Source organism: Melozone crissalis, unplaced genomic scaffold, assembly GCF_028551555.1.
Source record: "Melozone crissalis strain CALT ecotype California unplaced genomic scaffold, PUWL_Pcris_2 ptg000042l_1, whole genome shotgun sequence".
NCBI lineage: Eukaryota > Metazoa > Chordata > Aves > Passeriformes > Passerellidae > Melozone > Melozone crissalis.
Window position 1 is genome coordinate 8,980,586 of NW_026535820.1, and position 14,894 is coordinate 8,995,479.

The following is a 14,894-nucleotide window of genomic DNA, read 5'->3' on the forward strand; positions in this document are numbered from 1 at the left end:
TTTTGTGCCTGAGGCTCATGGGTCCTAGTGCTTGCATGATCACTTTGTTTAAGTGTGAAATTATGTACAGCCAGTCACGGCTCACAGAGAAGCTCTTCCCTTTAAGCTGCTTTGTTAGCAAATGAGAGCAGTCCAGTGAAGAACCCAGCAAGTGTAAAAACTGGTGGAAGGCTGAAGATGAGCTGTTCTAGGTAATGGGACAGGGTAAAAGGGTAAAGGGAGCAATGGTGAGCTGTTAGATAGCTCAGCCCTTCAATTTATCTCACCTTAAAATGTTTTGTCTACTAATCATGGGCACCACTTTAAAAAAACCCCAAACAAACTAGTAATAATTAGTTGCTTTCCATGTTCTGCAATGAACAATTGAAACACCAAACTTTGCAACATAAAGGTACACAGTGGGTTATTCATTAACAGCGAAGAAAAAACAAATTCACAGACTGTGTAATGCTTTAGAACACTTGGCTACAGTCAAAATAAGTCCCAATAATCACTTTGATCTGTCATTTCCACAGAACAGGAGCATATACTGCACTTCCACTGACCATGCAGCCTGGGTTGAAAACAATTTCTGCCATCAAGGGTAGAGGTGAAAAAAGTGAACACACTTGTCTTCTCAAAGGCAAACTTTGGGTTTACCTCAGGACAAGAAAACTGGACTAGAACTAGGCTCCAGCTTCCCAAGAAAAGCTGTTTCTGAGGAACATGAGTAGAGGCAAAATACTCCTATATCTTCTTTTTTTGCACCAACTTCTCCAGATGGGAGGAGGGACTTGAATTTACCATGTGTTGCAACTCCTTGAGGAACTTGGATGAAGGTGTAAGAACATGAGGAGTGGGATTAAACTATTGGTATAGGTACAAACTACTCATCTCGGTAATAGGATTAGAGAAGGCCTATTTGGAAGTGCCATTAGCTGCCATTACTTGCATATTTTTTGGTTTTGGTTTTTTTTTTTTTTTTGGCCCAGCTGGCAGAATATGGTCTTTATGAGGAATTTAGAAGTTATTTTTCTGCTTGTAGTTAATTAAATCTTAGCTGTCCTCCATAGCAGGGAAAAATTCAAGGCAGATGCATAAGAAGCACCAAGCTACTAACAAACACCTTTATTTTTTCTCTCAAGAATTAGGGACTTTTAGTACCTGAGGAAAAAAGGTACTAGTAATATGATCTGCATAAATACCATAAATAGTTTAAGAAATGTATATGAGGAAAACTTTGTTTAGATTACCCTTATTTATAGTACAGGAACTCTCTATTATGTCCTGCTGTTCCTGAGTAGGTATCATTCTCCCAGTGTCAAACAGAGCTTACTAGACTGCCAGAATGACAGTTTCATACCTTATTATGAAGGCAGGTCTTTATCATGGCTTTTCTCAGAGCAAGGCATCCAAAAGCCCTGTGTTTCACCACCTACGATACCACTTTATTAATTCTACACTTGTTACATTATCCAGCATATGCTGACTACTGTTTGGTTAGGTAGGGTCTCTTGTGACATTATGTGAAATAATCTGGCAAACCAATATTAGATGTCACTACTTCAGCTATTGGAATGGGGGGTTGAGGTGGGAAAGGCTATGACCTTCACTTTGTTTCTTTGAATAAGTCATTTTAAGGTCATTTGGATAAATACTGTGGGAGTCAGCACTATCTGTGAGCTACCTGACAGGCCACCTGTTAGGCAAAATCCAAAGCACGTGATCCTTAATCCAAGATCCTCTGTGAAGAAAAGCATATCCCAGCAGAGAACATATCTTCCAGCAGAGAAAAAGATACAGGGAGGCAACTTCTGATGGAAGAAGAATATCTTTTTCCTGCAATAATCTCTTTTTGGAGAAATCACACTTAATTATAAAACATGGCCAACTTCTGTGCTACTTGGGGATACAGAGAGATAACTTGTTGTCCAGATGTTGAAATCTGTATTGAATATGGACTTTTGAAAGAACTCTGCATATGCCAACACATTCACTACCCACAGAAGGGTTTATGCATGTGAAGGTAGCACAGTGAATGGTACCTCTTGTTAGAAACCCCAGAAATAATTATGAGACGGGAAGCAGAGTCCTGGGATGCCTTCTGCTATTCTGACAATTTCCTACTTTAGCTTCTCTCTGATGTTTATCACTGATGAAATGAAAAGCAGCAAACAGGCTACCAAACAGCTCAGCTTTCTTTGGTTTTCATGTCAAGTGATTTTTTTGGGATGGGTTGTGTAGCAATATGTTGTGTCCCTTCCTTAAGGATACAGAGGAGGAGCATCTCTGCAGCAAGCACCGCTATGCTCCCAGCAGAGCTGCCCTCTTCCAGCAGGAAACCTCCCAACACCACCGTGCCTTCCCCTCACAAACACTGCCTGTACCAGAGCTTGGTAAGCAGCAAATTATACTGCACTAATAAACAAAAACTTCTCAGCAAAGTACCTGATTTGGTTCCATCTAGTTTGATGAAAAGAGGTTTATTAAGTCAATTTCCTTACCTAGAGATTTGCTGAGTATGTTCCTGCAATGCCACATGTTGAATGTCCTTCTAAAGGCTTGTGCAAGAACATCTGTGAACCTCCTGTGTCAGGCACATCTCATCAATGGTATTAGTCCCTTACTGAACAGCAAATGTGTTTTCTCTTGGGTTGGTGCAGAGTCTAGCAACATGAAAGCTGAACTGGAAATAACTCATGAGGAAAAGCTTGCCCAAAGAATCATTTTCTACAAGTAAACAGCAATTCTAGACCCAAGAAAGGATATGAACAAAACCAAATTAATCAAATGAATCAATATTTTAAGTTAGCAAATTGCTCTGATTTTAGAAACTGTGTCAGTTTCTTGGGGCTTTACAGAGGCCAACTGGTAGCAATAATCAGCAACAAATGACCTCACCAGCACAATGAAAAATGAGCAGCCTGCGTTTCCAGACCTGTACAGAACTGGGTTGATCTGTACCCATTTGGGTCAGAGAACGAGATTTCCCCAACTCAAGGAGCAGCTGCCTGTTTGCTAACATCCAGCTTTATAGCAGCTTTTCTGGCAGGCTGATCTCCTGCAGCTGCCAAACTGGAGGAGAAAGAGATACTGATGCTTTCTACCAACTCCTGGCTGGAAATTTTCCTCAACTACAGAAAGCCAAAGCATTTAGTGTACTCTTCTTGTCTCACAGAGACACTAAAAGAACTGAAGTGTTATTTAATATTGTAATTGATTATCAGGGTTTTGAACATTAAAATTTAAATGACAGAAATCTGAAAGCTGCTTTTGATGCAGATGTAAGTGAGCCTTTCCAGTGGTTTTCTGCTTCTCATACACATATGCTTGCAGCACCCAATTGCAGTGTGAGCACATCTATGACAAAATAGATGAGCACACTGTAAAGACTATTTAGACTGCCTGGCTGAAGGTGCTAGGAGACCATGGTTCCTTCTAGGTTCTATCTACTTCTAGCTGCTTGCCACCTCATAAAGCACAGCAGAGAGAAAACAGTCCAGGACATTCCTGGAGTGTGGAAGAAAACTTCCTAACAGAGCTGATGAAGGAGCCAATTAGGGAGGACACCCTATTTGTGAACAGAAAAGGACTGTTGGAAACCATCTGGGGCATGCAGTCATGAAATGAGTTTTTGATTCTCAGGAAGGGAGCAGGTGGAGGAGTAGGAGGGAGATGTGTCCAGCAGAACTGCCACATTGGATACCTACTGACAGATTTTGGACTGTTTAGGAGCCTGGTTGATTCCACTGCTTCAGAAGCAGTCCTGAGGGGAAAACAAGTCCAGGCAGGCTAGGCATTCTTCAAGAAGGGTCTAGAGCACAAGTTTTATGAGAAGCAGCTAATGGAACTGGGGTTGTTTTGCCAGGAGAAAAGGATGCTCAGTGGGGGACCTCATTGCTCTCTGCAACAACCTGAAAGCAGCTTGTAATGAGGTGAGAGTCAGTTTCTTCTCCCAGGTAACAAACAAGAGGAAAAGGCCTCATGTTTTGCCAGGGGAAGCTTTAGATTGGAGACTTGGAAAATTTTATTCACCAAAAGGGTTGTGAACCATTGGAAGAGGCTGCTCAGAGGAGTGGTGGAGTCACCATTCCTGGAGCTATTGGAAGGATGTGTAGATGTGCCCAGGGACAGGATTTAATGGTGGACTGGGTAGTGCCAGGCTAACAGCTGGACCCAGTCTTACAGCTCTGAGTTTAAGAATCACAGTCCCTGGGTGCTCACAGCTTTGAACAGCTAAGCCTTTTTTCAAGCACAGAAAGCCTCTTCTGACTTGTGAGAGCAGCTGTGATCTCAGCATTTGCTTCCTGTACTTTGCTGCTTACTCAGACACCCTACATTGTCCCTTCCAGCCAGGGAAGGGATACAAGAGAGGTGCTCAGAGGTCCAGCTGGGCTGCAGAACAATGCTTATTCCCCTTTTCCCTCTGCTATCTATCGGGCAGCTGGATACATGCCCCAGGGTAGAGGCCTGTGTTAGCACTGATGCTGGGGATCACAGAGGCACCTGCTGGAGGGAGGAAGCAGGGACATGGAACAGCAGTTACTGAAGGGAATGCTGTAAAGATGGCCTTTCAAACAATGGACGAAAAATAAATTTCCTTCTGTTCACCTACACCCTAGCAGACTTCACAGTCAATCCTCAAGGCTGATGAAATATTTTTTCCATACATCTCAGCAGTGTGGAGGTAGGAACAAGCAGTCCATCAGCACTGGCAGCACCAAAGTGCAAGGTAGAACATGAAGCACCAGACTTCTGGGATCAAAGTTTCCATCATCCATAGGCTTTTGATGTCTAAACACAACAGTCAACACATACAGAACCCTCAAGACCTGTTCACTTTCAATCTGAAAGTCAAAGGGGTTTTTCCAACATCTTGAACTATCACATTTAAGAACCACTTTAGTTTACCTGTCACATAAATACCAAGACACAGCATTTCTTGGATTATCAGTAACATCCATTCAAATTCATACAGCATCAGGAAAAATATAGGCAGAGAGTACTCAAAACTGATATTGCAGGATATGGTAAATTCACAGTGCACACCCTACCTAAGGATTTATCTTGTTAGCTTCATTCCATCCTTTTGTAACCTACAGATTGAAGCAAGAACTATATGACTGACATATTTCAATGCAGCAACTTTATTCAATTCCACTATTTAATAAAAATAGGAGAAAATACCACCCTATTTGTAATATGCAATCACATTTGCTGACAACTTCAACAGCTGCAGGCAACTCTGCAGACAAGGACTGCTCAGGGAACCACATTTCAGGGAAACAAAAATTTGAGATTCATGTGTGACATAGTTACAAAATATTACCAGCAGGCTATTTCCACAAAAACACTGCAAAATCTTTTTTTGCCAAAATGCTTGCAATCTTTTATCATCAATTAAAAATTTTTAGATTCTTCAAAGTTAGGTGTGAGCTGATGGCCCCTACTGTCCCTACACTATTTCTATTAGTGTAAATTTGTCTTAGAGCTGTGAATTGCTTATAGAAATGAGGTATTGACTGAATATATTTTGAGCATAATCTTTTTTTGTCATTACACATGACTTTGTTACAATTGTTTTCTATTTTGACAGACACTAGCTCAATTTTGTTCTATGCAGAATTCTGTTGTGTTCTGCCAGTCACTTGATATCAGGAAGTGTTTGCAGTGCACAGCAGTTTATTAGTTTTATTATATATAATAATATATATATAATATATATAATAATAACAGTTTATTAGCAGTAAAATAGGTAAAGACATATCTCAAGGGTAGTGGGACTTGTAAGAGCAAGTAATGACTGAGGATCTTCAGAACCATTCTTCCAAAAAAGGATTTTGAGATAGGACTCATCAAGGTAGAAACCCAAAGAATATAGAAAAATTACTTACAATCTGATGGTTTGAGTTACTACATATGGTATCATATATGTCATAAAGCAATTAAGTGATCCACTGCATTTAGTTAATATAAATGCAGTACTTCTGTTTTCTTCTTCATATCAAACAGGTTGCAATAAAAGTTAAAATATTCTGAAATAGCCAGCTTGCTTTATTTTTTTACTACTTTAATACTTACAGAACTATTTCTTCCAGTTGCCTGAGATTCTTCCAAGAAAACAAAAACCTGCAATGGTGTTTTTCCACACAATAATTATTTCATGGCTATTTTGAAAGACCAACTTTAAAGATGTAGATACTTTTAACATGAGTTAAGGGCTGTCTCCAAATGCATTAGAACAGCATAATGTTTTGCACTCTAAATTCATCTTATCTGTTCTGCAAAAGTATTACCAAAAGCTCCTCTATGCACATTTTCTTCATCACTTGAGTGCAGAAGTTTCATTACTAGATCATGAAAGACTTGGAGCAGCAGCAGATTCAACTCCCTGCCTTTCAAAAGCTTCAGCTAAATCCAAAGAAATTTTCAGGATTCTAGAGCTAGATAACTTGGATTCAATGATTCTTGTGGTCCTTTCCAAATCAGGATACTCTGCAATTCTGTGAATTTCCTTTGAATATCTTCAAGAGCACAGACTCATCCCAATTGAGGTAGCAGAAAACTCTGAGCCAGACAAGGCCTTGCACTGTAGAGTAACAGAAAAAATGAGAAGGCAAAAATGTACAGATGGGAATCAGGATATTCACCTAGACCTGGGAGAAAGCCTACAGTTGCTGTTCAGTGCCTAGTTGTGATCAAATAACCACACTGAAAAAAAAAAATCTATCAAGGACCATATTCTAGGGCTTCTCAGGCTGCACAGAAATCCCCTATTTCCCAGCAATGGTTTAGACTCCTGTCCTCCTTTTCTGTTTATAGTGTTGAGACAGCAACACTATAACAACAGGATCAATCTTTCCTTTCTATTGGATGAATTCTGCTACCTCCGTGGGAAGAGACCAAAAAAGCTTGAAAGAGCTAGTAGTGGGTGGAGTGCTTCTGTTTTCAGTCTGTTGTGCAACAGCACCATCCAGCTGTCAAACAAAAACATTATCAAACATTAATGCCACTATCCAGATTTGGTCCTTGTATCAAGCAAAATAAGTAATTACATGTATTTAGAAAAAAACAAAACCAAAACCCAACACACAGGACCCTTTCCCTGTTTCTTAATGAATTATATTGATCCACTGTGTTACACTTTCTGGGTTAACATACAAGGGTGTGCTTTAGGGAAATTAATAATGCAGCCCAGGTTTTGGGGTTTTTTGGTCCAGTAAAAGTGGCAGGCTGCAGCTTACCTCTGTTTCATGAAGTGTGGAATGTAAGCTCTCAGGTATGAGGAAAAGACCATTATCTTTGGCTCACAACCAAAGGTAGTTAATCACACTACAAAAATTAATGGAAAAATCTCAACTCGTAAGAGCCTATGTTTAAGCTATCACACTTTACCACTCGAGCTTCAGCAGTGAAAGCAAGAACAGCAACCTCAAGTGAGGGATAAAAATAATAAAAACTCATACTCAGTAACAGATCACTCCTGAGAGACATTACAACATGAGGAAGAAAACGCCTTGCTCCCTCAAGATTTTTTATAAACTCGTGTTATTTAACAGTAAGGAATATACAATGGAAATAAATTACATTCCCTACAACAGATTACTGATTACCTGAATTAAATCAACAAGGTCACTGCTTAAATTGCTCTCAGCTCTACACTAAACTGATTTTTGTTGTAACATCCACAGGGAGCTTGCCATGTACATCCACTGATGATCAGAAGTGTAATGTTAGACTGCTGTTCCTGCATTCCATGTGCCTTAGCCCATCCTGCAATCCCACATTCTGGCACTGACACCTGAAAGCAGTAACGTATCTCCTTTGCTGATTTTTTGAAGACCAGTGCTAGTTCTTTACAAACACTTTACAAAGCAACACAGGCCACCTATTAATGCCAAAAGATAGGCCAGTTATCCTTTCAAAGAAAATAACATGAGTGGAAGCTTCCTGAGCAAATATTGTCAGGAAAAAAAACAAACAACTTACAAGTGCATTATAAGCACTGCTACATACTATACTTATAAGCATTTCTACATGCAAAGAAGACTTGAAGGGAAATCCTAGGATAAATGAGATAATGTTAAGGAACTTGAGCTTATGCAAAGAAGAATGGGCATACCCACCTCAAGAATAAGATGATGCTTTTCTTGCACATAAAATATACTGTAGATTTTAACATAAGCCCAGAATTTAAGAGCACAGCAACAGAAACACAGCAAGCACTAGAATAGTAGTTGAAGCCATAGGAGCAAAGAACATGTCCCAAGATACAGCAGAGGTGGCAAATGACAAACCTGTGCCAAGTAGGAGAGAAGGTGCCCTTAGACACACCAAGGGAGGCAAAAAGCCAGAAAGGCAGCAAAGGCAGAAGAGTCTGAAGAGACACAGCCCTAAGGAAGAGGACAACAGCTCCCCAAAATCTGCAGATGAACAAGAAGATCAAAGAGAGGCATGGTTAATGAGGAAGTATTATGGCTGAGTTTAATGAAAGCAACAAGTTCTCTCACTATTAAAGAGAACAGAGAACACACAACTTCAAAAGGAGCTCTATTAGAAAGTCACTGCAAGACTATACCATTAGATCAGAGATGAAAGAAAGGTACTAGGAAAAACTGCAACGAGAAGAGACCAAAATGTTAAAATCAGCCAAAAAAGAACTGGTGTCAATGGGCAAAAAAAGTGGAAAGATTGGTATGTAGGAGGGTATTAAAAGATAGCAAGGATGTGGCAGCAAAGAGCAAGCCCTTGAAACTATATTCAGCTCCACACACAGGGGAACAAAAACAATAAAAACCCCCAAAACAAAAACAAACAAAAAATCCCCCACCAAACAACAACCAACCAAAGACAACAACAACAAAAAACCCCAACTACAAAAAGAGGAAAATGTCAAAGTTTGCACTTTAGGTGAAGAGAAAGTAATTTGAAATAAAGAATCTTATGGTCTTGATGGAAGAAAGTACATTTTCCTTGCCAGGAACCAACAAGAGAAACTTGTGACATGTTTGAAGGCTGTACAGCTTTGCTCAGAGTACTGCATACTCAAAAGGCATAGAGTTACACACTCATTCCAACAGAGAGGGTAGGATCAATCAATTTCAAAACTCAGATGTAAACAGAGCAGAAAGAAAGAGCAACAGCAGATTTTATGGAGTTGCTAGTCAGATCAAACAACAAGGAAATCACAGCAAGCAAAGAAATAGGCCTACAGTGGAAAGAAACAAGACAAGCCAGACAGGAGAAACAGAAAGCCATGGAGTCTTTCCAAAAAGTCTAAATAGAGAGACAACACTTTTACACTATCCTTCATGAGGTCAGTCAGAGTTCTGCCAAGTTGATCCCAGTATGAACTAAAGGATTTCACATGGAACCTGAGCTCATGACAGTAGTTTTTCTGTTTTATCACGGGATACAAGCTTTTAAGCCAGGACACCAGAAGATAAAAGGTAAAAAACCACTATTTCACCTAGACAGCAACATGTTTACATTTATTACTTGTTCAATTTAGCTAAAGAATCAACCTTATTAAAGATTAGAGTACCTGTTTAAACTGAGCTTTGTAATCTCGTATGAGTAAGCATTTCCAAACCCCAGGTTTCAGCTGTCCAGAGTCTTAGATAGATGTGCTATAGTTAAACCTGCCATGTCACTCAGAGGATCTGTTTACATGTCTGCAAGTCCCCCCTGCCTGCCCGCCACCAAAGTATCTATTTACTATCCACAGAAATTACTACGCAGCTCAGACCTGAGGAGTTCAGTTTTATCTTCACCCGTGTCTCTAACCTTCTAACTAGCACAGCTTGCAGATCTGACTTACTGCAAGCTTCTGCTGTCCCTGACAAGTGCAGTGGCAGACCCAATGACAAGCTTGTTGGACTTAGGATTTTAGTTCATGAACAGTCTTATTTAAACTGGGGATACAGAATTCAACATTCATACATGGTAAATCCATACTATTGAGCAGAACAGCTGAGTGCAAGAAACACTATGCATGTACCAGTTTCTCAATCTGCTCCAGTCTTAGAACCACACTGCAATGCTCACCAACCCATCTTTTCAAACAGGCTTTCTTCAAGTCCCATTAATTTTATATTTAGCATTTCACAGCAAGGTAGTTTCTACTTCCAAAAGTTTCTACACAAGTGGCATTGAGACCCGTATCTTCCAATAAAAGAGGCCATGTTCCTATGACAAGAAGTAGGAACAAACCCAGGAAATTCTATCCTAGAAAGCTCCCACATTTCAAAATTTAAGATCTTATTTTAATCCAACATATGGCAACTGTAAAATCCGGTTCATGAAATGGTAACTTGCTGCTGCCAAGTCTTCATATGTATTGTGACAACAGTCAATTCAGATTTCCAGTCAGTAGGGCTTCCCCATTGATTCCAAGATTTTCTTTCTTTCTTCTGCTGAGGGCATCTCTGGTTTCACACCACTTCTCTTCCTTTGCATCATAATGCCATGCTGAAAATAGAACAAAGTGACCATGAGAACAGATTTCCCTGAGCTCTGAATGAACAAGATTTTTAATAGAAAAATGCTTTATATATTAACTCAGGTACTCTAAAAGCCTGATTAGCTGATAACTAAATGTACTAATAGTTAGTTCAAGATATCTGATAGTTTACCTTGCTGCTTCAGAATAGAGTGCAATCAGTATTCCCATTACTCTATGCCAGAGCAATGCACAATTGCCTGTAAACAGGTTTTTTTTTTTGTAGTTTGCACAAGTATTTAAAGGCTAAGCTAAAACCTCTTTACTTCAATGGCATAAGGAAACAGCAGAAAACAGTTTAACTGCACGTAGATCCTCATGGTATTTCTCCACCACCAAATAAGCTTTATATCAGGTTAAAGTAAACATGATCCAAGCCAGTGGGAAACCAGATAACCTTACTTGCCTCAGAATTTTTTCACTGCATCAGTTTAAAAGAGAAATTATTACTAGAAATATGTGACTCAAGTTCTAAGGAAAACATCAGGTACTGCAAGAACACTGACTCTCAATCCAAGAGAGTAAACCCAGAACAATTAAGTGAAGTACTTTGATGTGCATGTGCTTAAGTCTTACAGCAATGCATACTGGGCTGACACTACCTGGGCTGGTAAGTTACCATAAAAACATTCTTAGCTGAGTTTGAAGGGTTCAGAAAGCAGGATGTCAGAAGTAACATACATAAAGCAAAGCAGGGAGCAAAATTTAGAAAGTTTACTGTGCTTACCCAGAATTTTCTGCAGTTTTTGTACTTCAAAAAGTAATCAGTACACATATCCTTGTTATAGTTGTTGTCATTCATACATTTTGTAGTGGCATCTGTTTCCTTTAATAGGGGAAAATATACTTCAGAGCTGAGCGAAGTTACTGTACTCAGTGTTTAAATATTTTAACAAGTCCCAGAATATCTATGAAGATAGGAGTGAACTCTTCAGATGAAAGAACACTATCAAAGAGAGCAAAGTAACACCTATTACAAAGGATCATCAGTACTTCCAAGCAGTGATTTAATTTGGAGATAATAGAGTACTGTCTGTACACTTCAGACAGTAATTGCAGAGGCCACAGAATATTTGTTTACAGTGATGCTTGGTATAACTCACAAAATACTTTTAAAAAATAACCAAGCTTGTCTAACCAGGATTTCAGGCTCTGGTTTTAGGGACAGAAAATTTAAGAGACTGTCAGCAGTTGTATTACTCCTATTTATAGGGAATTAACTTGTTATTTCACACTTATTATAATGGAAGATTTTCAGCCCTTCCCACCTTCAGACTCTTAAGAAACTTTTAATTCAAAGTGCTAGAATGCCAGTGTTCTACCCACAAAACAGTCCCCTAGAAAGTGCATTATTTAACACTGAAATGTACAGACAGAAATCAATCTCAATTTGATCATCTTACCGCTAGACATGGATTGATATCATGATCTCTAAGCTTTTTTGCATGCCTGGACATTCTAGAAAGACACTCGTACCTTGGCTAGAAAGGAAAAATAAACAGGTTAAGTATCTACTTTTAACAGTAACTCAGGATTAAGTCTGAATTTCAGGATGTAATAAAGGCCTTCTAGCAACACAGTTTTGTTATCTTAAAGAAAAAACTAAACAAAACCCAACCTTCTTTTGCAAAGTGTTGTTTCAAAAGTAGTAACAGCAAGACAACACTGGCAAGTTTAGCCCACCACAAAGACTGCTCACTCCCTGATAAATTCCTGCACAGAATGGAGCCACTGCAGCAGCTCTCACACCAGCCTGTGTCTCGTGGATAAGTGACCACGTGTAGGAGAAACTGCTCCATAGAAGCTGTTCACAGCCAACACACTGTAGACACTTCAATTAATAGTGTGTGGGAGGAATGTACAAGTAAATTTTTCCAGATTTGTCCCTACTCCTTAGCTGGATCACATCTGCATCGTCACTGAGCTTTCCCAGGTACAACAAGTGCCCACTATCTCCTGTGTTGCTACAGCAAATATTTCATAGAAAAAGAACTGGTTTCACCGCAAGGTGGGACCAGACCCACTTACACTGTGTATGAACGCTTGAATCACATTTCTTACCATTTAGCAGTTTGACACTGACTCTGAAGCTTGAGAGACACAGAGTTCAGTGCCAAGACTCTACACTGATCCAAGATGATGACATCAAGATGAACAGCAGACCCTCTTTCCCTTTACAGCTCCCTATACATTGCCTCCGGCACACATATGGCAATACAGGTATGTGTTCTAAACAAATACTAAATCTAGAAAAAAATAAATTAATGTTGACCAGATGACTGCTTGAATCAATGCAATCAGAATCACAGGGAGCAAATTCAAGTACTGCTAATGAAGGACACAACTTAATCTTGTTTTTTATTTTCTCAAAAAAAAAAAAAAAATCGGTGTTAATTCTTAACTTAGACCTGTTTCTGTGCACATTAGGGAATGATAAGTGCAAGTCTGCAGTAAAAAGCCTGTTTTGCTTGATAGCAGATTAAAAAAAAAATCAAATACTGCTCTTTGTAGCTCATAGAAAACCATGCTTTAGATGGGTTTTCTTCTTTGGGTAAAAGTAAACTATTCCCAGTAAACATGCCCTAGGTTTTACAAGCTGTGCACGTATACCTTCCTGGTACTTGGAGTTCTCTCTGCTTTGCATATGATCATCTTCTGCAAATGGGCCTTTTAATTAACAACATTGGGGAAATGCTTTCACTTCCTTTTGAGAACTATCCAGTGCTTAAGTTAATTTAACAAGCCAGGCAAATTTTCTCCTTTGTGATGGGTGGAAGTGCATTTTTGATTAGGCACTTCCAACTCAAATGGAAACACAAGCATGTACACTAGCATCATCACAGAGTTAAGAAAGGAGGAGAGAAGGGAGAAGTAGGAAGCAAAATCAGCATACCACAATGCCTCACCTAACTCACCACAACAGATACAAGACTTTTCGCTGTTTGCATGTGTCTGGTTTATAACTCTGCACTTCATTGCTGTTGCCGCCTAAGCAGACATGCCTCAAGGTGTACATTCTCACTCCGACTTCAGACTTACTCTCCAAAAGAATACTTGGGAGTCATAGGATGGGCCGTCATAATCAGTGTTCCTTATACAAACTGCACTTGACGCTTTCAGCTTGATTACACTACCAGAGTCTGCAACCGCGCCCGTTCTAAGGAACGATGCACACAACCCATTAAACACCTACTTAACGAATAAGCAGTTCAGGTTCTAATGAAGACTCACAGCTCGGAGCGGGCAAATGCTCAAACATTCTTAGTACAACCCAAAAGGTCTGATAGCTCCAGCGTGTGCTGCTCTCTCTCTCCCTCTCCGGAGTACTTCAGACTTGAAACATTATCAGCTGGAAGGGCAGGCGGGTCACGCCGAAATGCGGCTGTGTGACTGAATGAGCAGTTGGGCAGGAAGCAAGCTTCCCCCTCCTCCCAGGTTCTGCACATGTACGGGCTTCCCTTCCTGCTTTCAGATTACAGGTCAGAGCCCAACCACAACCGAAGGCTTGTCTATGCCACAGTTCTTAATTATGCTTTAACACATTAACAGCTGTAAACCGTACCACAGAGAACCAGGGCTGCTGCTGGCACTCTTTAACCCTGGGGCTTTTTCAGTTCATAAACAATCAGGGCACTTCGCTACAGGCTCCTGCCCATTGAAAAGTGTTTGGTCTGCTTTAAATGCACACAGATAGACACAAATTCGCTAATTATGCCGCAACGTAGACCAGCTCATTAAAACTCTGAACCCTGGAGCCAAGGCCGTACAAAAATTCCTACGGCACTTTGGGCTATTACGGCGGCGGAGGCAGGAGGAGGCAGCCGGCGGTCCCTGACGCTCAGCACCGCGGAGCTGCCGCCTTGCCCAGCTCAGCTTCCCGGGGAAGGCCGGGAGCCGTCCAGGTGCGGAGGCGAGGCCGGCGCCCCCCGCCCGGTCCCTGCTTCCCGCCGGCGGCGGAGCGGCCGGAGGCGCCCGGCGACCCCTTCCCCCGCCCCGGCCCGTTCCCCGCGGCCGCTCCCGCCGCCTCCCCTCGGCACCACCTGCCGCCAGGGAGCGGTGCCCGGGCCGCGCCGCCGTCGGGCCCGAGCGGGGCTGCCCCGGCCCGCGGGCGGCGAAGGTCGAGCGACACTTTTCTGCGCCGGCCGGGAAGGGCAAGCGGCGGGCGGGCACAGCGCGGGTCGCCGCCGGCGGCACTCACCTCCGTCCCCGGCCGTGTCCGCTGGAGCCCGGGGCGGGAGCGGGGCAGCCCGTCTCCAATTCGAAAGACGTCAGCGGCTCGGGCAGCGCGCTTAAGTACGGGCGCAGCCTACCCCGCTCCCGGCCCCGCGGCTCCCCCCGGCCCCGCGCCGCCGCCGCCCACGCCCCGGCGGCTCTGAGTGGCACGGCCGGGCCGCCAATGGCGGCGGCGCCGCGC

At 41.6% G+C, this 14,894-nt stretch overlaps 1 protein-coding gene across 4 annotated transcripts; it reads right to left on the reverse strand.

Moving 5' to 3' along the window:
- Positions 1 to 6,831: 6,831 nt before the first annotated feature.
- CHCHD7 (coiled-coil-helix-coiled-coil-helix domain containing 7) lies at positions 6,832 to 14,830 on the reverse strand. Of its 4 annotated transcripts, none has more exons than XR_008483613.1 (6): positions 14,679 to 14,830; positions 11,884 to 11,961; positions 11,208 to 11,306; positions 10,027 to 10,449; positions 8,277 to 8,402; positions 6,832 to 6,956 (listed from the first exon to the last, which is right to left on the reverse strand). XR_008483613.1 is itself a non-coding variant. In XM_054284726.1 (4 exons), the coding sequence occupies exons 2-4, from the start codon at positions 11,935 to 11,937 to the stop codon at positions 10,348 to 10,350; spliced, it is 255 nt and encodes an 84-aa protein (XP_054140701.1). In that variant the 5' UTR covers positions 11,938 to 11,961; positions 14,679 to 14,830; the 3' UTR covers positions 9,366 to 10,347. The 4 variants fall into 4 exon arrangements, 1 of the variants encoding a protein (XP_054140701.1); XR_008483612.1 differs by lacking the exon at positions 6,832 to 6,956 and adding an exon at positions 7,068 to 7,867; XR_008483611.1 differs by lacking the exon at positions 6,832 to 6,956 and having other exon boundaries at positions 7,068 to 8,402.
- Positions 14,831 to 14,894: the final 64 nt, after the last annotated feature.